At 39.6% G+C, this 23682-nt stretch overlaps 4 protein-coding genes and 1 pseudogene across 8 annotated transcripts; 1 reads left to right on the top strand and 4 right to left on the bottom strand.

Moving 5' to 3' along the window:
- Nucleotides 1-1765: 1765 nt before the first annotated feature.
- On the bottom strand, nt 1766-5771 carry LOC126793733 (DEAD-box ATP-dependent RNA helicase 20). Of its 3 annotated transcripts, XM_050520343.1 has the most exons (10): nt 5533-5771; nt 4891-5417; nt 4605-4784; nt 4343-4504; nt 4107-4261; nt 3746-3838; nt 3561-3646; nt 3231-3457; nt 2255-2488; nt 1766-2158 (listed from the first exon to the last, which is right to left on the bottom strand). In XM_050520343.1, exons 1-10 carry the CDS (start codon nt 5586-5588, stop codon nt 2070-2072), a joined length of 1809 nt encoding a protein of 602 aa, XP_050376300.1. In that variant the 5' UTR covers nt 5589-5771; the 3' UTR covers nt 1766-2069. The 3 variants fall into 3 exon arrangements, 1 of the variants encoding a protein (XP_050376300.1); XR_007672093.1 differs by lacking the exon at nt 1766-2158 and having other exon boundaries at nt 2339-2488; nt 2619-3457; XR_007672092.1 differs by lacking the exon at nt 1766-2158 and having other exon boundaries at nt 2341-2488; nt 2562-3457.
- A 2236-nt stretch (nt 5772-8007) lies between these two features.
- Nucleotides 8008-10173, bottom strand: LOC126795093 (U-box domain-containing protein 52-like). Its single transcript, XM_050521916.1, has 5 exons — nt 9809-10173; nt 9357-9475; nt 9146-9258; nt 8764-8933; nt 8008-8610 (listed from the first exon to the last, which is right to left on the bottom strand). Exons 1-5 carry the CDS (start codon nt 10101-10103, stop codon nt 8582-8584), a joined length of 726 nt encoding a protein of 241 aa, XP_050377873.1. The 5' UTR covers nt 10104-10173; the 3' UTR covers nt 8008-8581.
- Nucleotides 10174-13416: 3243 nt separating this feature from the next.
- On the top strand, nt 13417-16545 carry LOC126793767 (ferric reduction oxidase 8, mitochondrial). The gene is made up of 8 exons (XM_050520387.1): nt 13417-13755; nt 13845-13938; nt 14034-14219; nt 14311-14548; nt 14632-14959; nt 15041-15299; nt 15396-16075; nt 16157-16545. The coding sequence occupies exons 1-8, from the start codon at nt 13599-13601 to the stop codon at nt 16339-16341; spliced, it is 2127 nt and encodes a 708-aa protein (XP_050376344.1). The 5' UTR covers nt 13417-13598; the 3' UTR covers nt 16342-16545.
- A 218-nt stretch (nt 16546-16763) lies between these two features.
- Nucleotides 16764-18028, bottom strand: LOC126793768 (stemmadenine O-acetyltransferase-like; annotated as a pseudogene).
- A 643-nt stretch (nt 18029-18671) lies between these two features.
- LOC126793724 (L-type lectin-domain containing receptor kinase S.1) lies at nt 18672-23682 on the bottom strand. 3 transcript variants are annotated; one of them, XR_007672090.1, is made up of 2 exons: nt 21390-23682; nt 18672-19573 (listed from the first exon to the last, which is right to left on the bottom strand). XR_007672090.1 is itself a non-coding variant. In XM_050520331.1 (1 exon), exon 1 carries the CDS (start codon nt 23590-23592, stop codon nt 21604-21606), a length of 1989 nt encoding a protein of 662 aa, XP_050376288.1. In that variant the 5' UTR covers nt 23593-23682; the 3' UTR covers nt 21359-21603. The 3 variants fall into 3 exon arrangements, 1 of the variants encoding a protein (XP_050376288.1); XR_007672091.1 differs by lacking the exon at nt 18672-19573 and adding an exon at nt 21156-21173; XM_050520331.1 differs by lacking the exon at nt 18672-19573 and having other exon boundaries at nt 21359-23682.

Raw genomic sequence — 23682 nt, 5'->3', positions numbered from 1 at the left:
TTTACTTTTTCTACTCAGAGTATCTCCAACATATTATACATTTTTTATTTAAAAAAATTGCCCAATTTTTACTTTAATCTAACAACTTTTTTATCTCATTCTCAAAAATAGAGAAAAATATGAAAGTGTGAATCTTTATATTTCAGGATTTGTCAAAATTTACATAACCAAATATTAAATATTTGTTCTTCCTTCAATTACAACCAATAAAATTTTTGAATAATTTAATCCAAACCAACAATATAAAACCCTTCAAGAAACCGTGCGTAATTTTCCACATTAAACAAGATGTACGTAGAGTTGTATACTGTTCTTGCTATTGTTAATTATAGCAATGTAGGGAAAGCTCAGTTCAGAAAGAGCTGGATCATCTAGTCACCATATTGCCTAAATGGTGTTTCATCAAGACTGGTCATGCTCTGATGTGGATATAAAGAGTAAAGACTCCAGAGCAGTATTTGGCTTATTATCACTCAGTGATCCTAAACTGGGCAGCTAGCTACTTTCATGAACTTGTCATTTATAATTGAATCTGCATATATATGCTGTCCACCACACATCGATAATTGATAACCAAATATGAAAAGTTTTCCAGCTCATAATATACCCTACCATTAGAATTGAGCAGTACTGATATTGCGTGTCAATTCCATTCCTTTCACATTCCTATAAATGAGAGGAGAGTTGAACTTTTAATCTATCAATACCTAAGAGAAATATCTTATCAGTTAACTGAAATGCAAGAAAGAGATTTTTTTATGGTCAGAATTTAAGTTGATTAGATTAGTGTTTAGTGATAAACCACAACGCATTATTCTCAATCTTAGTCTATCCATGCATGCTCATAAAAAGAGGTGTAGTTTTCTATATCGTTATGCATCATAACTAATGATGACTGATGACGCCTAATCCAACTTGTTTGGATGAGTATTAGCTAACTAGGGTTTGTTCCCCGGAATCAGATTGGGTAAGATAAATACTAAAACCAACTTGTAAAAGAAAAGGAAGCACTAAGGAATACACCGGCCAGTCCTCAGCATAAGGAACCAATATCAGTATACTCCAAAAGCATATTGCAATTCAATTGAAGACAAAGTCGACGTAATGCTGAAGAAAATACCATGCTAGCTGCTCAGAATCAACTGCTACAGTTAAATAGAAAGATGCCGACGAATCCTGATTGAACGTAGCCAAGGGTCTCCATCTCCGGCTGAGGTGGCCACCATGACCATGCTTGGATCGAGACTTGTTGTTTCCTAGTTACTTATTTTCCTCGAAATCCCATTGTTGTGGTTGAAGCCTATGACGCACTCGTCGCTATCGTGGCTTTAAATTTCAAGTTGAAAATGAACAGAGACGACCCCATCTGCGACCTGAAAAAACTGCAGAAAGGGGTAGTTTGATCTGACTGCAGAAAGGCCTTTATGCTGTTGGAGTTGAAGTTGGAACCCACCATGCAATTAACGCCAAATTGCTAGTAAGAATCTTGTGATTTGCCTAACAACGTACCCTTCCTGGTCTAAAACATGGTCTAAAACTCTAAATGTGACCAATCTTTGCCCTCACGGCTCCAAAAACTGAACCAAGGATTTGAACGTCTCCTCGTGCGGTAAACAACTAAACATCACAAGGGTTCCAAACTCGACAGGTTTAGTACATGAGATTTTGTGACAGACATAGCGCTGCCCATGAAAAGCTTTGGCCTTTGGCTAGTTCCCCAATTTAATTTCCCCAAGATATTGATCACTCAGGCCTCAGCACACCATAGCACTAATTCTTCTCTTTATTGCTTGCTTGAGATCCAAAGTCTACATCATAGATGGTGTTGATTATTGACATATGTCGAAGGAACATATGCATGGTATTGCAATAAGTTTATAACAATGATTAGCATCTCTAGGCTCTAGCCATACATGTAGAACAGTAGTATTCAATATCTCATCACTAGCCAAACACGAACACAAATGAAATAAAAAAGATGATCATAAACAATACACGTCCATTATACTATTTTTGGTCTTCTGCTTTGTTTAGATCTTCTGAATCACTAGCCTTCTTGACAGCTGCGACTACCAAGGTCTCTTATAACCAACAGGAACATTGTTTGACCCAGACCGATTACCAAAGCCTCCTCGCCCTCTAGAGCGGAAATTCCCCCCTGATTGAAAACAAATACCACAACATACATGCATACATTAGACACTTCCCAAAAGAGAAATTGCATTTGTAATAAAAATTTGAGAAAATGAATCACCTCCATAGTTGGAACCAGATGATCGTGCCATCGCAGACAATGCTGGATTCACAACCTGACCTGCTTCCTGCAGGATTTTGATCAGTTCTCTAGCAAATTTACCATTTGACTCTGTGAAAAAAGTCAAAGCAGTTCCTGTTGCCCCTGCACGTCCTGTTCGTCCAATCCTGTGGACATAGTCCTCAAGGCTAGATGGAAAATCATAATTGATCACGCATTTTATGTCCTTCACATCTACAATCAACAAAGCAAAATAATGGTCAAAGGAGTTCAGGAAAACAAAAACATGGACTAAACTGCAAACAACCTTATCCCTGCATCCCTGAGACAATCGAAGACAACATTCATCACCAAATGTGCCCACCTTAACCTAGCAGGGATAAGGAGCAGCTTCACCAGAACCACTTCCCATATCCAATCAAATGAATAAGCATATGAGTCAACCGGGCTGCAAGGTTAACCAGCTCCATAACCGTGGATGGGCAACGACAAACTTTCACATGTTACGTAGACACTCAAAAGAAGCAGCCATGCCATTTCAGTCCCTCTAATATAAACAAGTGATATCTATCCTTGGACATAATTTTCCTGACCAACGAAACATACAAACTTGCATAATGATGTAATGGCATAGCACCCAAAACACTTTTAGGAAGTTTCCTATTCCAGTGAAACTTTGCTCTTGGTGTCCATGTAACATGAGCTTTCAGAAAAAGGTAGCACCCACAATATTACTATCACAGGGGACATTGTGCAAATAAGAGAAATTAATACTGCTCCTCAATCCAACTTATTCCCCTGCTGAAGTAGATAGCAAAATAGAAGAAGCCCAAATTATCAGATATGATGCCACCTTCGCACCCAATCCACAAATTAAATTCTTAGGAACTGGAAAGCAGCCGGCCAACTCGCAACCTTTAAAAATCATGACCCGAATTATAAGACACCTAAGACTTCTAGCATACAGTAATCCTACCAAGACCCCGTGCAGCCACATCTGTGGCAGTCATTATGGGTGATCTGCCACTTTTAAACTCAGCCAAGACCCAGTCTCTTTCAGCCTGGTTTTTATCACCATGAATTGACAGAGCTGGCCATCCATCCATTCTCAATTGCTTAGTAACATGGTCACAACCCTTTTTTGTCTCCACAAATATCAGAATCCGGCTCCCAATTATAGAGTCTTTTAGCAATTTGAGCAGCCTGTTAATAATAAATAATTAATAAAGAAAATTAAAACTTTAAGGAAATAATTCAGAAAGCAAAGCATGGGCTCATTGTATCATATGCCAAAGCCAAGACAAACCTATTATATTTCTCAAACTCGGTCACAACTTCAATAACTTGCTTTATGGATTGGTTTGCTTTCAAACTTGCCGATCCAATGATTACCTGAAGAGACAATATATGAGATTGTTATTACTTCAAAGCGCACATCTATTTTCTGTCACTAAAACATCTAATCGTTATGGGAAAACCTACAAAACATACCTTATAGGGATTTCGTAAAAACTGCCTTGCTAAAGATTCAACCTCCCTTGGCCATGTGGCACTCCAATACAATGTCTGCCGATCTGGTCGGGTCTGCAAAGAATTTAACAGAACGCTTAAACTTCTAACACTAAAGATAAATTCATATATGCATATGAAACTTGGCGGCAGTGATACAGGTATTGCGGGGACAAGCCAAAACAATTATGAAACGAAAATCATGTGCTCTTAAGAATATCAGGTATGTTCAATATAGATATAAACTTATAACACATCTATAAGTGAATGTTCTTAATTGATAACATTGGCTAATTGCAGCCAATGACTATTTAAGCAGAAGAAATTATGGAAAGTAGCATACTTGGGATACAATTTTCCTTATCTGCGGCTCAAATCCCATGTCCAACATCCTATCAGCCTCATCCAAAACTAGGTAAGTCACTCTTCGCAAATTTGTGTGTTGGGCTTCCAACATATCTATAAGTCTGCCAGGTGTAGCTATCACAATCTCAACCCCTGTGATATGGTAATAGTTATGACATATGATACATAGGCTCCCATCATAAACTGCCGTAATATAAACAGGTTAGCAAGTACCTCTTCTGAGATCGCGTATTTGGGGTCCTTTTGGAGCACCACCATAAATGCATGTACTCCTAATATAATTTTCTGAACAGAATTTTACAGCTTCTTCTTGAATTTGAACTGCCAATTCCCGAGTAGGTGCTAACACTAACGCAACAGGACCGTCACCTGGAGCTGAAGGTTAAAAAACAACAACAAATAAACAATGACATTCAGAATAATTTGCTATCAGAAAGAGGTGCAAACTAAAACAGGAATGGTTACATATACTGACCTAATCGAGGCTGAGCACTGATATGCACCAGAGATGGAAGCAGATATGAAAGGGTTTTTCCGGAACCAGTCTCGGCAATTCCAACTAAATCTCTACCCTTCAGTGCCATAGGCCATCCTTGAGCCTGAATTGGTGTTGGTTCAACGAAACCCAACTTGGCAATCACATCAAGGCAATAACCTAGCATATCAGATAATACATCAGCTTTTCAGCAACTAACATAAACAACAAACACTAAACACAAATATTCTGGCATTCATAAGTTGAGGATTAAGGAAATATCTACCGGGGAAACTTGCGTCCCGAAAAGTCTGGATCGGCTTGGGGACATCATGCCCTTCAACCGTAATCTCCCTCCTGGCTCGATACGCCACAACTTCATGCTCTGACATAGCCTTCACCGACGGGCTCTCAATATAAAAATTCTTCTCAAAAGGAACCAAGTTCCCAAAATCCTGCCTAGGAAGAACAATGCCATCCAAGTCACCTCTCGCCGACCCACCACCACCATGTCTACCACCTCCTCTTCCACCCCCGAAACCCGAACTCCCTCCTCCCCGACTATAACCTGAGCTCCTACCACCCCCACGTCCTCCATCAAAACCCCTACCCCCGCCGCCACGGCCTCTCCCACCTCCGTCACGGCCGATGCTGAACCGCCCCGCCGGTGGCTGGAAAGGAGGGTACCCACTCCTATCTCCGCCAGCCGCGCCTCCACCGTACGGATGCGCTGGGCCCCTGTACGGTGCCACCCCACCGCCACGGCCGTAGCTCGGTGGCGGTGCTGACGCAGGCGCCGGACCCATTAGGTCACTGCATACATATACATATCACCAATTATATATCTACTTACAAATTATGAAGCTGAAAATTGAAAATTCATAAAGCGGAGAACTTGAATCGAATAAAGGGATCTGAATTCGAGTACCTTCGGCGTTCGCGGTAGGAGTTGGAGTCGGAGTAACGGTTGTCGTAGGCGTACATGAATGACCGGATTGAAAGATTTCTAGGGCTTTCTGATCGGTTAGGTTTAGAGGAAACCTGAAGTATATCGGAAGACGAAAAAGGAGGACGCGTGTAATAGTTGTGACTTCCGGTTGATCTAGGGGTTTGAATTGCCGGAGAATTGAAATCACCGATCTGAGGGGAAGAAAGCCAAGACGAAGAAGAAGAAGAAGATTGGGCGGCTACGTATCGTGTATATGTATGGTTATATTGTGGGAGGGAAAATTAACTGTATTGTCGGTGTGCTAAGGGGACACGTGGTCTAATGGAGTTACACGGTAACTTTTTTTAACTTACGCTTCCAAGTTCCACAGCTTTGAATAGTTGCACGCTTGCCCTTGCTCTCTTTCATCTTCTCAAATGTAAGGCGTCCTTTAGCTAAATTATTTAGATTTAGATTTAGGTTTGGATTCAGAATTAAAGAAGATACAACTTGTTAATTTTGCAGTCCAAGATTATACATGACTCAAAAATTTTCAGAATATGTGTGTTTTGTATAATTTTCATTATATAATGTCAATTTGCATTCTAAATTTGGCCATAATTGTCAGTTTGCACATTAAACTTGCATTTAAGTCAATTTACCTCTTAAACTTGGTAAAAATTGTCGATTTGCACTCCATCTGTTAAATTTAATGTTTTACATCCAATTTTAAGTTACATGTCATGCATTTGAGGGGTAGTATTGTCATTATATATTTATTCATATTTAATAATGAAATAAATTAATAAATTACTTACGAGAACATACTTGCTACTATGGTTTTTTATTTTTTTTCAAAACATTTTATTAATTTATATATGTATTATTTTACGTCATATGGTATGTTAAAATATATTAAAAATATATAAATAAATAGATAGAAAATTAAAAAGAATTGTGTATATAAATATATATATATATATATACACAACACACTATTTGAATGAGTGGATATATTGAATATATAATTTGAAGTACGGTTAAGTATGTAGAAAAAATATGTAAATAAAATTATTTGACTAAAAAAATAATCCTCATTTTAAAGAATTTTTTTATTTGTTTTTACGAAAAATATAAATAGAAAATGACAACATTACTCATTATGTGCATGATATGTGATGCAAAATTAGATATAAACAATTAAATTTAACAGATATAGTGCAAATTGGTAATTTTTACTAAGTTTAGGAGGTAATTTGACTAAAATGCAAGTTCGGGGTGCAATTTGACAATTTTAGTCAAATTTGGGGTGTATTTTAGTAATTTTAGCTATATTATATATGCTAGCATCAGTCCACACACATTGTGTGTAGAATACTTTTTATTTTATTTTTTAATTTAACTACATAGAGAAGCTAGATGGATTTGTAGGATAACTACCTAGCTAATCTATGATTTGGGAAGTTATGTATAGAGAGTTATATGAAATAATCTTTTTTTTTATATTCTTATTTTTGTTTTTTGTTTTACCTTTTCGTCACTGATTTATGTAATTTAATTTTACAATAATATATGATGTAAGTGTTTGTTTTAGTGTTTGATTCCATTGTGAATATTTGAAATGAGTGAACAAGAATGTGCCATATTTGATAGTTTCATGAGGGATGATTTAGCTTGGAATATATATATATATATATATATATATCTTTATACAAACATTATGAGGTTTTGGAGAAAACCTAAAATATTACTAAATAGAAAAATCACAATGAAACTCCAACCCGAGCAGAGGGAACGAGGTTAGAATTGAGATACTGTTTCAAGATGGAATAGAATTGAAATAGAATTTAAAGATTTCAGTCCTACATAGTTCTTACCTAAGTCATCGATTTGTTGTTATACAAATGTGTTATTTTTTAGGAAAATTGATTTACTCCAGTGAGCAAGTCGCAACCGGTAGTCATACAGGAGAACAAACTCAAATACAAACCATGCGCCTAGTTAAGTGGGAGATAAACTCATATTCTAGTCTACACTAGACTACTAACTTTGCTCAATAACAAGCAAACGTAAATTAATCTGGTAGTATATTTACCTAAGACCTCAATTGGTGTACATCAATACTAGAAATGGGTTAATTCATGCACTAATTAAGAGAAAATGAACATGGCCGAGACTGTTACACTACAATTCATTCAAAATGGAGTATTATTGAAGAAATAAAAACTAAAAGAAATAAAAGCATATGACTAAGCCCAAGCTCAACCTACCTAATGACCACGAATTGCAAGCCACCCAAGACACAGCTCATCAGAGGAACCACGCGTCGTCGGACGGAATATGAAAACCAAGTTTTGAAACCCTAGGCTTTGGCTCCGAGAAACCCGGTTGTTTTTTACGAATAGCTGAGAGCCAAAGTTTCCGTAGATTCTCTCGTTATACAAATGTGTTATTGTGTCAATAGTATATTACCAAAATCATAATGCGTCAACACGACTAGATTTCAACTCCTCATTCCAACTAAATTCTCAAATCTTAAACAGATAAATTAAGGACTTCATAGCAATCCTCAAAACCAAATTTGATTGTCAAACCCAAAGTCGCCACTTTTCTTGCTCAATTATTCAAACTCTTCAATGAGGGAGAAGCAGTACGTAGTTCCATTGAGCTAATGAAATCGCTTAGGAATTGATAACTTGTAATTTTTGCACCATTTTAACTTCATCAACCAATACATCAATAATACATTATGCAATGGTCGACGTCCATTCGATGCTTGGCATGTGAGATTGCTTCTAAACTTGACATTGTGCTCTGAATTCTTCCATAGTCAGTCTTCTTGTTCCTCAACTCTAATTGTTGGTACAATAACCAAAGAGAGAGATTATTAATTTAACATGACTACATGAGTACTACAAACTGCATCCTCTAGCTGATATATTGATAATCTCTCATAAATTTGATCCCTTTCTGGCTTTCCTTGTCCATAATCCATCAAAGCGTTTGTTTCAAGTAACCGTGGCAATGTGGCCGCCATTGCTGCTGCTGCTTAAGACATCCAGGGATGTTTTCCACGCACTGTTGATCAGGAAAATAGAGTACTGTGAAAAAGAGACTAATCTGGAACCTGTTCTACTATGTGTTACAGCAATTTATGCAACCTGCATATAATAGATTCCTTGCAGAAAGTACTTATGAAAGTAGATGTGTTGGTCTGCAAAATGAACTTGCCTGGAAAGCATGCCCACTCGTAGATGCTTCTTTCGCATTGGGGACGCCTCTGCGAAGTATTTATTTGTTCATCAACTATGACCTTATTGCCTTCATGAACGATGCTAACATCACAATACTCGGGTGCATTTTTCCTAACAAATTCTCCTAGTGACGATTTTTTCTTCTTCCTGATAACGTGAAAGTATAAAGTGAAACAACATAATTGAACCTGTTAATTAAATGTCAACTTGACTCTTTTGATGTAACACATTCACCAAACATGAGCTGACCTCTACTGGAGAAGCGAATCAAGCTATCGGCTATGTAGTCAGTAGTGTGATACAAATTCACTTTCAAAGTTCAAGTTATGAAGATGGAAATTAAAAGCAGGCAGCATTACCAAGTTGGTCTTTTTGTTCCTATGACTAGGTGAGTAATCCGAAGAACAGGAATGAGCTCGGTGATTGCTTTTGCTCTGTCGCTGCTCTCCAGTAGCATTGTGTCCACCATTACCTGCAGTCAGATATGGAAAAGAAGATGTTTTCTTCATCTATGATTTTGTGGTTTAGATATAATACACAGCTAGGGAGAGGAATAAAAACTACAAGTACCTTAGCATCGTTGCATAAACAGACGTATTTCTGCAAGAAATTTCTCCTCTTATTATTCTCTTCATTGAAGTAAAATCTCACTTGATCTTCACTTAAATGGCTCGTTGATAATCTTCCAACTATCAACATTTTACAGACGTAAAAACAAACAGTACTTCTTAGGATTCATTGCTGAACTGAATCGTATATCTAGCTAGAACGAACACTAGAACAGCAAACTTGTAAGATAATGCCCCTCCATGCATATCTTTCTGGTATCCCGGCCCAGTCAATCTTGAATTTTAAGCTTGCTAACGAAGAGTTCACAAGCTTCACGCATGTGACATGACTTGGTACCATAAAAAGACTTATAAATTGATGTTGGCATGACTCTTGCTGTTTGATTCGAATCCAATAATTATACAGACAAAGCATACTAGCTAGAAACTAAAAGAGACTGACACTGGCATTACCTGGTGTAGGGATGTGGGTGATTGGAGGGAAGACATGGACAAGAAAAACGCGAGAACCAGGCAAAACAGCATTACCGAGCACCCATTTCAGAACATCAGTATCATCTTTACCAACAGCCGCATAAACATCATTGACACCGACAATGTCTCTGCTAGTGCTTCCTGCAGTGGCACCCCTAGTACTTGTGATATCCCCTCCTAGCTCCACAATCTCCGGCGAGAAGGTCCTTCGGGGACTATAGTCCTTATAAAAGTTCTGATCTTCCACTGGAACATAACTATCCTCATCTTCCATAGAGGCGTGGAGAATCAGAATTAGCACACAATGAGAAGAAGAAGAAAGAGAGTTGATAGTGTTTGGGACTGAAAACAACAGGGGACTGAATTTTAGCACTTGGCTGTCTTATTGTGAAAGAGGCGTTGCCTTCAAAGCCACTAAGAAAAGGTAAGATTCTCTTTTGTCAAGCCTAACAGGCTGTTTGGATATGCAATGTAGCTCTCCATTTTCTCCTACCATAGGTGCCTTACCACATGATACTATCTCGTTTGTGTTTATCATAGATTTTAGATTCTCAGTTGTTCGTGAATTACCTCATATTTTCAAAAAAAGGTGCATACATACATGAATGAGGATCAAGTAGCACAAAAAGTGCAGTCGAGGAACGATGACCTTCTGTAGAGTGAGGCATGTGGACATGTAAAATGTGAAGTTTACTAAAACAAAGTAGAGAAGGAAAGCAAAAACAGCAGGCCGGCCTTATATTCCATTCCACTCAAAGTGCCAAAGTGGTTGAAAGTTGCTGCATATAATTCAATGCCTATGTTTTCCCGAAGATTTGTCGCCACACAGGACTTTTAACATGCATGTAATCTGCATAAAAAACAGATTTGGTGAGAATGCTTTTCAGATTTTCATTCAAACAGACATAATATGATCAACAGCTTCAAGTCTTCAACTTATATGTGTACAAGAAACAAAAACACAAGTAAAAATGTATGCTAAGAACAGCTAAAGTTTAACATAGCTACTGTCGATTTAGATTAAATAAATGAAATGTTTTACACATCTCATGATCAGAGAGATAGCAACAATGAGTGCATATTAGTTTAGCTATATTTAGTCCTTGATCAATCAGAAGGTGGAAACCTACAAATGGACTTGGCTTAATACCAGTAAGTTTACATAGGAAAACCCTTAGATTGGATGGTAGCCATTGATGTACAATGTCTAATAAATTAGATTCATAGACTGATTAGGGATCTTTTTCTGACCAGAAAAGAGGAAGTTGGGTATATTTCTTTTTCAGACTTGAAAGCCCTAAAAGTATATGGGGTTTCCTTTCAAGAAATTCATACTTGTCAAAGTTGTCATATCCGGCCGGTCTACACTGTTCTTAGCCCAGATAAATCCCAGATCCGATCCTCCGGTAAGGGGAGCCAAGAATCAAGACACACAGACTTGACTTGAGAATAATTCATTAACATTTTTGCACTGGGCTCGAATTATATTTAACAAGCTTGATTGAGTACCTCCACTGGAGACAATACTCATTTACTCCTAGCCTTGCATAAGACATGCTTTGATGTGTCATCATTTTCCTTTAGAGTTTTAGACAAACACCGTGATATCATTTTGTGCACTCTTTTTTTTTAAATCATTTTGCGCTCTTTGATGAAGCCTTGTACTAATCATAGCCAACAAGCAGGACGACCTAATCTTTGGAAATGGAATAGTAACTCTTCCATATGAATATATGATAGCAACTCTCATTTATTAACACTAGTATAAATACACATGCTATTCATGTATCATGTGTGAGACATTTATTTTATTTTTTTCTTTTAAATACTTTTTTTTTGCCTAAAATGGGTAGTGGGAAGTTATTGGGATGTAAGTTATATATAGTTTTCTTTTTGAGATGTTCATTTCATTTTATTATTTTGCTATTTACTATATTATCTATCATATATGAAGAGTTATTTCAAACTACCACATGATCTAAGGTTATTTATGTGATTTCACACCTATTTTTGGTTGACAAAGTGAGTTCTGATTATTAGAGTACTAGTTTTATACCGGTGCAAATGTACGGATTCAACTTCCTACTACCCATTAAAATAGTGTTAACCACTACACTTTTCTTTCTTTTTTTCTCTTGTAATTTTTGTTTTTGTTTTTTTGTTTTTCTTTATTATTTACGTTTTTAATGCTTATGTATATCATCATTTTAACTTATCATTTTCTCTAACATGAGCATTTTTGGCAGATCTATTTTTTGGTGAAGCTGTTGACAAAAAAAAAGATTCTAGTTATAGTAGTGGGATGGGGATAGATAATGAATAATAGAGAAAATTAGAAATAAACTTAATATTAGAGAATTCATGAATATTGATTACCAAGAATCAAGAACTTCATTATGAAAAAAAACTTCAATAGTTTATAAACGTTTTGGTATTCAGATTAGTGTAGTCCTGGTATCAGTGGTATGGGGCCTATGGGCTACCAAAGGTTGGTCCCTAAACAGACTCATCACTACAACGTTTTCCCAGAAACCAGTGGTATTGTTAACCTTGCAAGTGCTGTGTAGAAGATCACCTTTCCTCATTTCTCTGATCCCAGATGAGCAATCAAGGTTGGTACTGTAAGTTTCAGTTTATTTCCAGAGCCTTTTGTGTTCATTGTGATTATAAAATACATGCAACATGCAAGTATGTACCATGTAGTGGACTATATGATAACCACAAATAAATCCATTCCCATCTAAGCATGTAATGATGTATAGGCACTGAATTATTAAAGTGCATGTCACATAATTTGATAAACTCCTATAATGCAGTAATGCACTGCCCACTTCAAAGGAGACGGAAATATAACAATATTCAAGTGTCTGATTTACACAGATGAGTGGATTTGTAATTGATGTTGAGAGTCAATGCATTCTGATCGAATAGAATGAGTTGCGGTGGCTTAATATTTACCGTGAATTCATCGTGACATTTCTAATTTCTCTAGATTCAATGATTATCTAACTCTGTTTCAGTATTCGGATAGTATGAGACTATAAGGTCATGAAGTTGAAACCCCTATTCCACGATCGACTAGATATCATTTACCTCAAGATGCTACAACAGAATTCCACCAAGTGATGACCAAAACATCACAACCAATCTGCAACAAAGTTTCCATCAGCTGACAGCATTAACCAATTCTTCGAATCTTCACATTACTTGTTAGCTTTTCATGTCTTGCATTCTATCCATTAGATAAACTATGGTCTCACAATAATGTGCAAAATCTCATTTTCCAAAAGTAGGACAAACAGAATATAAGAAGGTTACACCAGGATGGACCAAAGTTACCACTATAAAATAAAGGAAAATTTTCTAAGCAGAACTACAACGACTTTCTTCATGCAAATTCAAAGATGATTTGCAACAGAAATCCCAAAAGCTGCCTAATTGAGTATTCAATGGCATATGCATGACGTATATGTGTCCCATCCTCAACAAGCAAATTTGTCAGCTTATTACTGGGTTGAGATTTGAGAAAATATAATAGCAGATTATGAGCAATATCAACCAATATGTGCATGTCTCATTCATCAGTTGCAACTGAAATTGCAGGCTATAAGTACTTGGAGATGTGCTATATAATTGACAAGCACTTCCCAGAAGGTAGTGGTGGGCTAGCAATTGATCCTTAGTGGATTCAAGCTTTTTCAGAATCTCTAGCTCTTTATATTGATATCTCTTTAGTACTGCCTGGCTGAAACTCAAGCTTGAGATTGACATGGCAAGAACAACTCTTCTGGCTGTTCTCAAATTCCTCATGGCTTTGATATTTGCTGCTTGGGTATCTCTTTGGCTTCTCAAGCCAACTCAGTTTTGGACAAGAAAATGGAAAGCAGCTGAAGATTTAGCAAGGCCTACTTTGTTTGGATATTATGGTACACAATTGATACTTCATTTGAGTTTATTTTTGGGAGAGGGAAGCACTTAGAAATGTTATAATGTTACTGTGTTACTTGTTCTGCAGGTCTTAATTATGCTGTGTATACATTCCCTCTTTTCGCTCTGGCTATTGTTGGGTCTGTCTACTTGAACTTGAAGCCCAGAGAACCAATCAAGAGGTAGTAAATCATTTTATGTTCATGGGATTAGATTTTGATCACTTAAGATATGCCAATTTAAATTTTTACCAGTGTGCTTCATTTGGATATGACAGAAAAGGGAGGAGAGTTCTTGCAGGTTTCTCAAATCCATTGGTGGTGAACAATCTTCTGGGAGTTTTATCAAGTATGGAAATTGTTGCTGTCTTCCTCTTCATGCTCCTCTTGGCTTGGACTTTCTATGTCCGAATTTCAAGTGATTTCAAGAAATTAAAGCCTGACAAAGCACTAAACTTGAATCTGTTAGTGAATCCCTCATTGTTTAGTGTGTAGTGCTTAAAAACAATTTTCTAGTTCAAGTGTTAATGCTATATGCTCAATTGTGTATCTCAGATGGCAACTGCAGTACCTAAGGGTGGCAACTCGGTTCGGTTTGTTAGCAGAAGCCTGCCTGGCATTTCTTCTTCTCCCTGTACTAAGAGGGTTAGCCGTATTTCGGATACTTGGCATTCAGTTTGAAGCTTCTATAAGATATCATATCTGGCTTGGGACTACAATGCTATTTTGTGCTACTTTCCACGGTGTAAGCACCTTGTTCATTTGGGGGGTCAGCCACCATATTCAAGATGAGGTAAAAGACTGATCTTTTGGTTTTAGTAAATCTAAAAACTTGATGCACATATCTGACCTTTGATGCAATTCATTCAATAACAGGTTTGGAAATGGCAGAATACTGGGCGCATATACCTTGCGGGGGAAATCTGTCTAGTCACGGGGCTAGTGATTTGGATCACAGCACTGCCTCAAATTAGGAGAAAAAAATTTGAAATATTTTACTACACACACCATCTATACATGGTTTTCCTATTGTTCTTCTTGTTTCATGCCGGAGACCGACACTTCTATGCGATCTTCCCTGGAATATTTCTGTTTGGACTAGACAAGCTACTTAGGATCATACAGTCTAGACCAGAAACTTGCATTCTATCAGCAATAGTCTTCCCCTCTAAAGCTATAGAGCTTGTACTACCAAAAGATCCAGGTAACTATCCATAGTCATCTTGGAGAAAAAGCACAGGTGCCTCTAGATTTCATCTAAAACAAATTGGCTCTGATTTTCCAGGACTCAAGTATACCCCCACAAGTGTCCTATTTCTGAAGGTACCAAGTATATCTAAATATCAGTGGCACTCATTCAGCATTATTTCCAGCTCTAGTGTTGATGCCAACTCAATGTCTGTCCTGATTAAATCCGAAGGATCCTGGACAAGTGCTCTTTCAAATTTGATACAAACCCAGCAGAAGTCAGATGCTGATTATATGAAATGTGTGCCTGTTGCAGTAGAAGGTCCTTATGGACCTGCCTCAATGGAATTCCTAAGGTGCACCATTATACTTCCCTCTTTCCATGACAGTATTGAATGCATAATATATACACACGCTATAGTTCACAGTTATACACTTGAAATCTTCTGCAGGTATGACAGTCTGCTTCTAGTTGCTGGAGGAATCGGAATAACCCCATTTCTGAGCATCATACAAGAACTTGTTGCAGTGCTAAACAGTGTCCGATACAAAGTCCTTCCTAGGATGCAACTTGTATTTGCTGTCAAGAAGGCTCAAGATATATGTTTATTGAACTCAATTTCACCTCTAATCTTTAACCAACCAGCTGAAAAGTGTCATCTGAAAGTGAAGGTTTATGTGACTCAAGAAGAGCAGTCTGGTGTTACAGTTAGAGAAGCAATACTAGATGAGTCTTCTCGAGTGCAAACAGTCAACTTTGACATCAAATCTTCAAATTATGCAATAACTGGACTCGAAAGTCCACTCTGTGTGGCTGCCATTGCTGGAATCTCATATATCCTGTTTCTCATTCTTCTCATCATATTCAATCACATTTTCATTCCCTCCCAGAACAAGACTACCAAAGGAAAGACTCCATCTCTGGGTGTAGATCTGCTCATCATATGTTCTTTCATCGCTATGCTGATGTGCATCAGCCTTGTACCACTTATTGTAAGATGGAGAAGACTAAAGAAACAGAACCGTCCAGTATTCCAAAAACAAGGCAAAGCATTGGAAATAAGCCCAACAGAAGCAAGGGATGCACTTGAGGAACATGAAATCCATTTTGGAGGAAGGCCTAATTTTGAAGGTACTTGTTATATTATTTTTCTTCCAATTAAACTCAAATATGTTGTCTAGGACATATCTAATATGTGGTCAATTTGAGCAGAGATCTTTGCAAAGTTTCCGAATGAGATTGGTGGATCTGATGTTGGAGTCCTGGTCTGTGGACCTCAATCTATGAAAGATTCAGTGGCATCAATATGCCAGCACAAGTCTGGAGGTTTAAAAGTGGGTGCTAAAAACAATCAGAAAGCCAATTTCAGATTCCACTCTCTCAATTTCGCACTCTAGTCACAGACTTTCATGAGTTCCATCCCTAAATTATCAAATACCATTGAACATAGTTCAGTCGATTTGCATCCACAAATGTATATTGAAATAGTATTTTGTCTCTGGCTCTCTGCTGATTAAACATATTGCTTCGTACGCATGTACATGATCATGTCTCCGTGTAGCATATATCTGATCTTCAAATTGTGAAGTTTTCTTCCGTTATTCCTATCCTTTCAACCCCAAACAACGAATTGGGATCATGACCTACAAATCTGAACTTCAAGATGCATGGGACTGAATTTTATTCGGCCAAATTCGGGTACATTTACTACAGTATTTGTAACATGTTATACATCAAAACTGATATGGCAAGAGTATTGCATATCTGATCAAATTGTTAAATTAGAAAGTAGAAATACCATTGATGATTCAATCAAGATTTAAAGGCGTGCAAATGGATTTTGCTTTGACATCACTTATTGGAGAAAGCAACTGGAGGAACTGTGTATCAAGCTCGAACTTAGCCATGATTCTATTCCATTACCCGTTTTGGTGTCCATGAAAATAATCTGGTTGCTGATTTTCATAGAAGCCATGCTCACCCGTTCAGGCTTCCCCCAACCAAAATCAGCCTCATACATTGGAAACCTGCACACACTCGAAAACGTTAGTGTAACTAGCTCTCCTTTAGCAGCCCTCTCCATCCTTGTCCTCATGAACTCCAAATGTTCCTTATATCCATCTTGAAATTTCCTCATATACATGTTGTCAATCTTGTCTATTTCCTCGATCACCTGCCTCACAAGGCCAACACTCCCCTGAGTCTCCTCCCCATCAACCATTGTTGGAGTTGAAGTGGCTGCCCGGTAATAGTTCCCAAAACTACTCTGCGGCAGAGGTGGATCAAACCTGGACCGAAGATCCATGATACATACAACCGAGTACAACCTTCTTCACCTCGATTCTTCTTCTTCTTTTCTTGCAGCAGCGGCCATAAACCTGTTCCACAAGAAAGCAGACAATGCATCAACGCTAGAGGGCCGTCTCTTGATCTTCATCCTCAGTCTGATGTTCTCTTCATACTTTGCTCGTAAAGCTTCAATCTTTGACCCATCAAACACATACCTCTTGCTCACAATATCATTCCTTTTCGTAATAGGAATCCCGTTATACCCATCATATTCTTCGGTGGGAAGATCGAGGCTGCCGAGAAGTCCATCTCCACAAGCAGTTGCCACCCAGTTCCTAACAAACGTGAAATAAGACAAGGCATCTGCAACTCGATGCGACACGCACACCCCAATAGCAACTCCCCCACAAGGAAACAGATTGAGTTGAACTCCGAGAGCTACATCTGTAACCTCGTCGACATTGAAAGGCAACAATCAACACCGAGAGAGCGAGAGCCGACTCGAGTTTCGTAGAAGGGGATGCCATGATCGTTGCATTCCACAAAGAGATTGAGTCTGACTCGGCCGGCTAGAGGGTAGTAGTGAGTTAGGGTTTTGGAGAGAGATTTCTTGAGGTGGGTGGAGATCTGGGTGTGGTTGTGGGGGTAGGGGAGGGAGTAGAAGTAGAGGAAACCAATGTAGACGTGAGGAGCTAACTGGTCGAGGAAGGAGAGGTGGTGATGGCAGATGTGGTGAGGGGTTGGAGATGAGGGTTTTATGGTTTCTTGAGAGATTACTTTAACTTCCATCTTCATCCTAGCTCCTTGATCTGTCTCTGCTAAACTTTCTGGAGTTTCTTACCAGATTAGCTCTTCCATAATCGTGGTCCATATTAATTGCTGAAAAAAATAAAAATTGCTGCAATCATTGGTCACAAAAGTATAATGTCTTAATATGGTGTAACTCTGAGAGTAGCTGAGCCTTGACCACTCTGTTTTTGGATGTTTGACTGTGTCCACCTATGCAGTTGGGAAGAGAATACTACTTGGCGCTGTTCTCTTCCTCACCTCGCCCAGTCACCTGGATCCTCTTTATGACGTTGGTGCCATCTTGTTTGTTATGCGATTACTACTCGAGTGAAATGACTGCTAATTAAGAAGCTTGGTCCGTGCACTAGTGCTCTTAATTTCTACTTGAACTAATACCTTCATGCCTTCAGAAGCGATTTGAATTGCAGAGGCTGCAGTTCCTTTTGTTTAGTGTTTAGTTTCCGGCCTACTGCAATTTAGTCTGTAGTGAATTGAATTTAGTTTATGAAAGATTTGAGTTTATGAGGCTGCAAGCCTGCAACGTAATATTGTATTGTCACATACAAGCCTTCAAACTTTTGAAATTATAACAACTCAAATTCATCAATCCTTTTACAAATTTATCTCCGGGTGATCCCGAATCCATAATGTCAATGATCTCACGCAACAAACTAACATTTATACCTGATGAATCTTTAACTCTTCTAGCTTCGGAATGATGATCTTGTTTGAATTTCAACTTACATCTCAACAGTCCAGAGAGAACCCTAACAGTCACCGCAGACAAGACTATGAGCATACTAGGCCAATGCAACAACCCTATTGATGGCTTGTTCCTTCCTCAATCGGGTATCGGCACACAGGACACAAGCGATTCCTCTTGAGCCAGCGGGAAATGCAATCTCCATGATAAAGATGTGTGCAAGGCAAGCCAATAATATCATCACCATTCCCTTGATCGAAGCCCTCCAGACATATAGAGCAAAGAGGCGTCTGTCCAACACTAGCTAGCTTCTTCTTCCAAACTATCAAGCCTCACTTTCTCCAGACCATCAATGGAAGCCTTGGTTGCCGGAATGATCGAGTCGTACATTTTCGTCCATAGGATCCCTTAATGTAAGCCAATCGATGATATCTTGAAGATCCTCAATACATCTTTGGACTGTTGGGCTTAGATTACTTGTGTTGCAGGTACTGTCCCCGAATCGGACAGTCACATCCCCCAAGCCGACAATGATAGGCAACCCAGCCTCCGCCACTTTCACCACCTCAAATATTTTGTTAACAATGGCTTCATGCTCAGGTCCTGTGACACCCATGCCAGAGAGTACCTGAGACATGACTTGTCTATAATGATGTCGATACTTCAATTGCTTGAAACTCGAGGTAAGCACAGAAACTTGGATTTCCATTACAAAGTTTGCTTCATCGTCGACAATGGGCTCTGGAGCCTCAATGCAGCTGCAGTTTCTGGTTACCCTGAACAGCCTAAATCGGATTAGTGTGGCAAAATCGTTTCCTCCAGCTACACTTGTTTCCCTTTGAGTCAAGCTGCTCAACAAAAAATTTGTTTCCATTAGCATGCTTTGGAATTGGAGGGTGAAACTTTATGACACCAAAACAATGATTAGAATACATAACTTTGTTCTCAACAACAACAAGAAGAAAACTAAGATTGTAAGATCTAGAACTAGGAAATTAATCTAGTCCAACTAGGATTAGGGTACAAAGCAAAACCTAGCTAGCCCGGGTATAAAGGAATAAAAAGTTAATTACAAAGATCTCATCTCGTCTGAATCTTCGTCTCTTGATGTAAAAAAACCTAGCAGAGTTAAAGGGGGAATAAAGGGATTAGAGCCCTCTTAAAAGTCTTTTAAGACTTTCTTCATAAGTTAAATTACAAAGAAACGATTAGATAGGGCAGAATCTTCAGATGAGCAAATCTTCAGGATTTGCTTCTTTTTTATGTTCTTCCCATCAAAATTTTACCCTTAAAATACTCGATGAATTCTTTCCCGCACCTAACATATATTCGGTGAAAGGCCGAGAGCTATAGGCCAACTATTTCTTCATACCCTAAACCACAAAATTTACTATGTCTAGGGTTACCAATGAAGTAGATGATGAGATGATGATGGCCGTTTTCAATCTTTGCCATATGAAGCATGCGCTCGTTTATTCTACCAAAGACATCCAATTACTGGAGAAGACTAACTGCAAGCCATCAATTAAAGAAGGAGATGAATGCATTGATAATGTTGCTCAAGGGTTGCCTAGAAACCTACGACTACAAAATGGTGCCAAGAGAAAAGCTTCGCAAATCACAGTACATGAATCCATCTATGTTGGACAAGACTTAGCGAACTCATATGTAGCTGCTCCAGGTCTATTCTATGGGAACCATGCCCCTCCTGACCTCCCACCAGTTCCAAGGCTACAACAACTTATTAAAATTTGCAGTCAGCCGTTTGAGAAGCAATTAACACTTAGTGATGTGAAGGTTGATCAGTCAAGGCTAGCTATGAGCAAAGAAGATGTCCAAAAACGATTAATGCCATTGTTGTACGAGCATGAAGATCTTAGACAAGGGATCCAAGTCACAACATATGATTCTGAAGGTAGAGAGTATCCCATGGTGTTCAAAATTTGGGTGGAAAAGATTCATGTATTGACGGGAGGATGGAAAGTTTTTTGCAGTGATCATAAGCTGGTTGAGATAAAAGACTTTGTCACTGTATGGATGTTTCGAAATGCTGTAACCGGTAGCCTTTGTTTTAATCGATTCGAGAAGGTTGCCTGTGGGTGAAATTATCAAGAGAAGAAGAACAAGGGGATGATTAGATATGCAGATCACCGCCTTGGATCGAGAAAGGTCTAAGACTTTTTTTAGATCAGATTAAAGTAGGTTGGCTTAATGTTATTTGAGTTTTGATTAACTACATTTATAGGATATATCATATTTTGTTTAGGATATGGAGGATCATATGTTACAAATTAATAAGAATATCGTTCATTTGAAAATCAAAATGTCTAATGCTAGAAACTCTTTCAAGGCCATGTACAAGTGATTTCAACCGCTGGTATTCCAATACCTCCCATGAAACACCAAGGCACTTGGAAATGTAAAGAATAGTTGAAGTTTATTAATTAGCTGCAGAAAATATGCAACAGAGTTACATGGATGAATGTGAAAGACCTTTAGTTACTATCTAGTAGCAAATGCACTTGCTGGTGAGGCAAATGCAAACTTCATAGGGAAAGAAGTTCACACAAACATTAACATTAACATTAACATTAACATTAACATTAACATTAACATAGGTAGCCTTCAAACAATGGATGAAAAAAGGTGAAGGAGGGGCAGTACCTGAATGGGGTGGATGGGGGAGTATCACAATAATGCATTTCCATTAGTATTTTCCACTTACTGATCATTCTAGGGAACTCGTTGTGTTGCAGTGGCTAATTAAATGATGAGTGAAGAAACTCAACAGAGTACACAGTAAGTCCCTCTTTGCCACTTCAATCGTGTACAGGAATGTGTTGTATATCTACATAGTATGATCCGCTTCCAGATTAGTTCACGCTGAATGCTGAGGTCGGAATGCTACTTCCCCAGATTCTTCCCCACTGCCGGCAACATTGCCACTCTCGCCACGCGCCAGTTCTGATAACAATGAGGCAGGTGCTGGTCCGGACCCTGTCTCGCCAACCAAAATTGTGACAATTTCCTTCATGTTAGGCCTTCTATGGGGATCAGGATGGCAACAAGACAACCCAAGCTTCAATGCAATCTCCATCTCCTCCTCATCATACTCCCCTTTAATTCTCTGGTCTGCTGCCTCTCTCACCCTCCCTTTGAAATACAACTCCCTCACCCAATCAACCAGCACTTCCTCCTCCTCCTCCTCTGCCTCCATTTCAATAGGCTTTCTGCCACACGCCACTTCCAACAACACCACTCCAAAGCTGTACACATCACTCGCTGCCGTTGGCGCTGCTAAGGTAGCCAGCTCCGGCGCCATGTACCCCAGCGTGCCAACCACACGCGTTGTATTCGGCACTTCACCGTGCTCATACAGCTTGGCCAGACCAAAATCACCAAGCCTGCCTCTCATTTCCAAGTCAAGCAATATATTGCTCGACTTAATGTCTCTATGAACCACCATTTTTTCCCAGCCATAATGCAGATAGTTCATCCCCTCCGCCACATCCGCCAGTACACGCCGCCTTTGCCCCCACCCCAGAACCTGCTTCGGCTTATCAAAAATCCACTTGTTCAGGCTCCCATTAGGCATGTAGTCATACACAAGCATGAGCTCATTTCCTTTCCTGCACCACCCTCGCATTTGGACCAAATTCTTATGCTGCAGCCTCCCCATGCTCGAAATCTCGGCCATGAATTCTCGCAACCCCTGCTTCGAATCATGGTTCACACATTTCACTGCAATCTCCGTCTTGTTCGACAAAACCCCCCAATAAACCTTCCCAAATCCACCAGACCCCAAAAGCTGATCCTTGGAGAAACCACCAGTAGCCACACTCAGCTCTTCGTTCGAAAATCGATGGGGCCAATACTCCATCTCCCAATCCTCAATCTCATCATCTTCTTCATCCTCCATCTTCATTTTCCTCCAATACAAGTAAACTCCCGAAGCTAAGACCACTACAAACACAATGCAAGCTATTGTGATCCCGGCAATGGCTCCTTTAGACAAGGATTTCGAACTAGTCCCGACCTCATAAACAGGCAAGCTGGTCACATTGATCTCTTTAGCAACTCCAGTATCACTAAAACTCCAAGCCAGAATTCTCTGCGCCTCAATCCACGTCGTTTTCGAAGCCGAAAACCCGACGAACATCTCCGACGACACGTAGTTCGCAATTGTCGGATCTTTAAAGCTCAAAGTAGGCCGAGAAGGCCGCGGCAGACTCGCCGGAGCCACAGTGACGTTGATTTCGAGATTCTCGCCGTCGAAATCGATCCAGGTCCGGATGTTCTCGCCGCTCCGCATCTGAACCGGAACGAAGCCGCCGCTGGAGTTGAAGTAGCCGGCGGGGCTGGTTTTGGCGGATTCGATGTTGTTGAGGTCGATTCCGATGTGGTTCCCGTCGGGGTCGTTGAACTCGGGGTTCCGGCCGGTGTCGAACTCGACGGCGAGTAGCGGCGCGACGACGGGGACGGTGGCGTTGGAGAAGAGGCCGAAGTACTGGCTGGCGAGGGCGTTGGGGGGAGAGGTGGAGTTGGAGAGGAAGAAGCAGAGGCCGAAGCCTGGGCTGGAGGCGATCTTGGGGAGATCGGAGAAGACGAAGGAGGTGGAGAATGAGGTGAGGGAAGCGGAGGTGGAGTTAGGTCTCATGGTGATCTTGGTGGTGTGGAAGAAGCGGCCGAGGGAGTACTGGACGGAGTCGTTTGTGAGGCGGACGGCGGCGCCATCGAGCTTGGCGTCGTTGATGAGAGTGAAGTCGGTGGCGTTGGTGATGTTGGAGGAGTTGAAGAGGAATTCGAGGGCGAGAGTGGGAGAGAGGAGGTGGAAGAGGAGGAGGAGGCGGAACGGTAAGGGCCTCATCGGAGGAGGTTTCCGGCAGCTGCCGGCGGCGAGGTGGGGAATTGGTCAAAGAAAATGGAGGTGAATGTAGAGAGTAGCGGATGAGGCGGA

The sequence above is a fragment of the Argentina anserina genome, chromosome 5 (assembly GCF_933775445.1).
Source record: "Argentina anserina chromosome 5, drPotAnse1.1, whole genome shotgun sequence".
Taxonomy (NCBI): Eukaryota; Viridiplantae; Streptophyta; class Magnoliopsida; order Rosales; family Rosaceae; genus Argentina; species Argentina anserina.
This window is presented reverse-complemented; position numbering and strand designations above follow the sequence as displayed.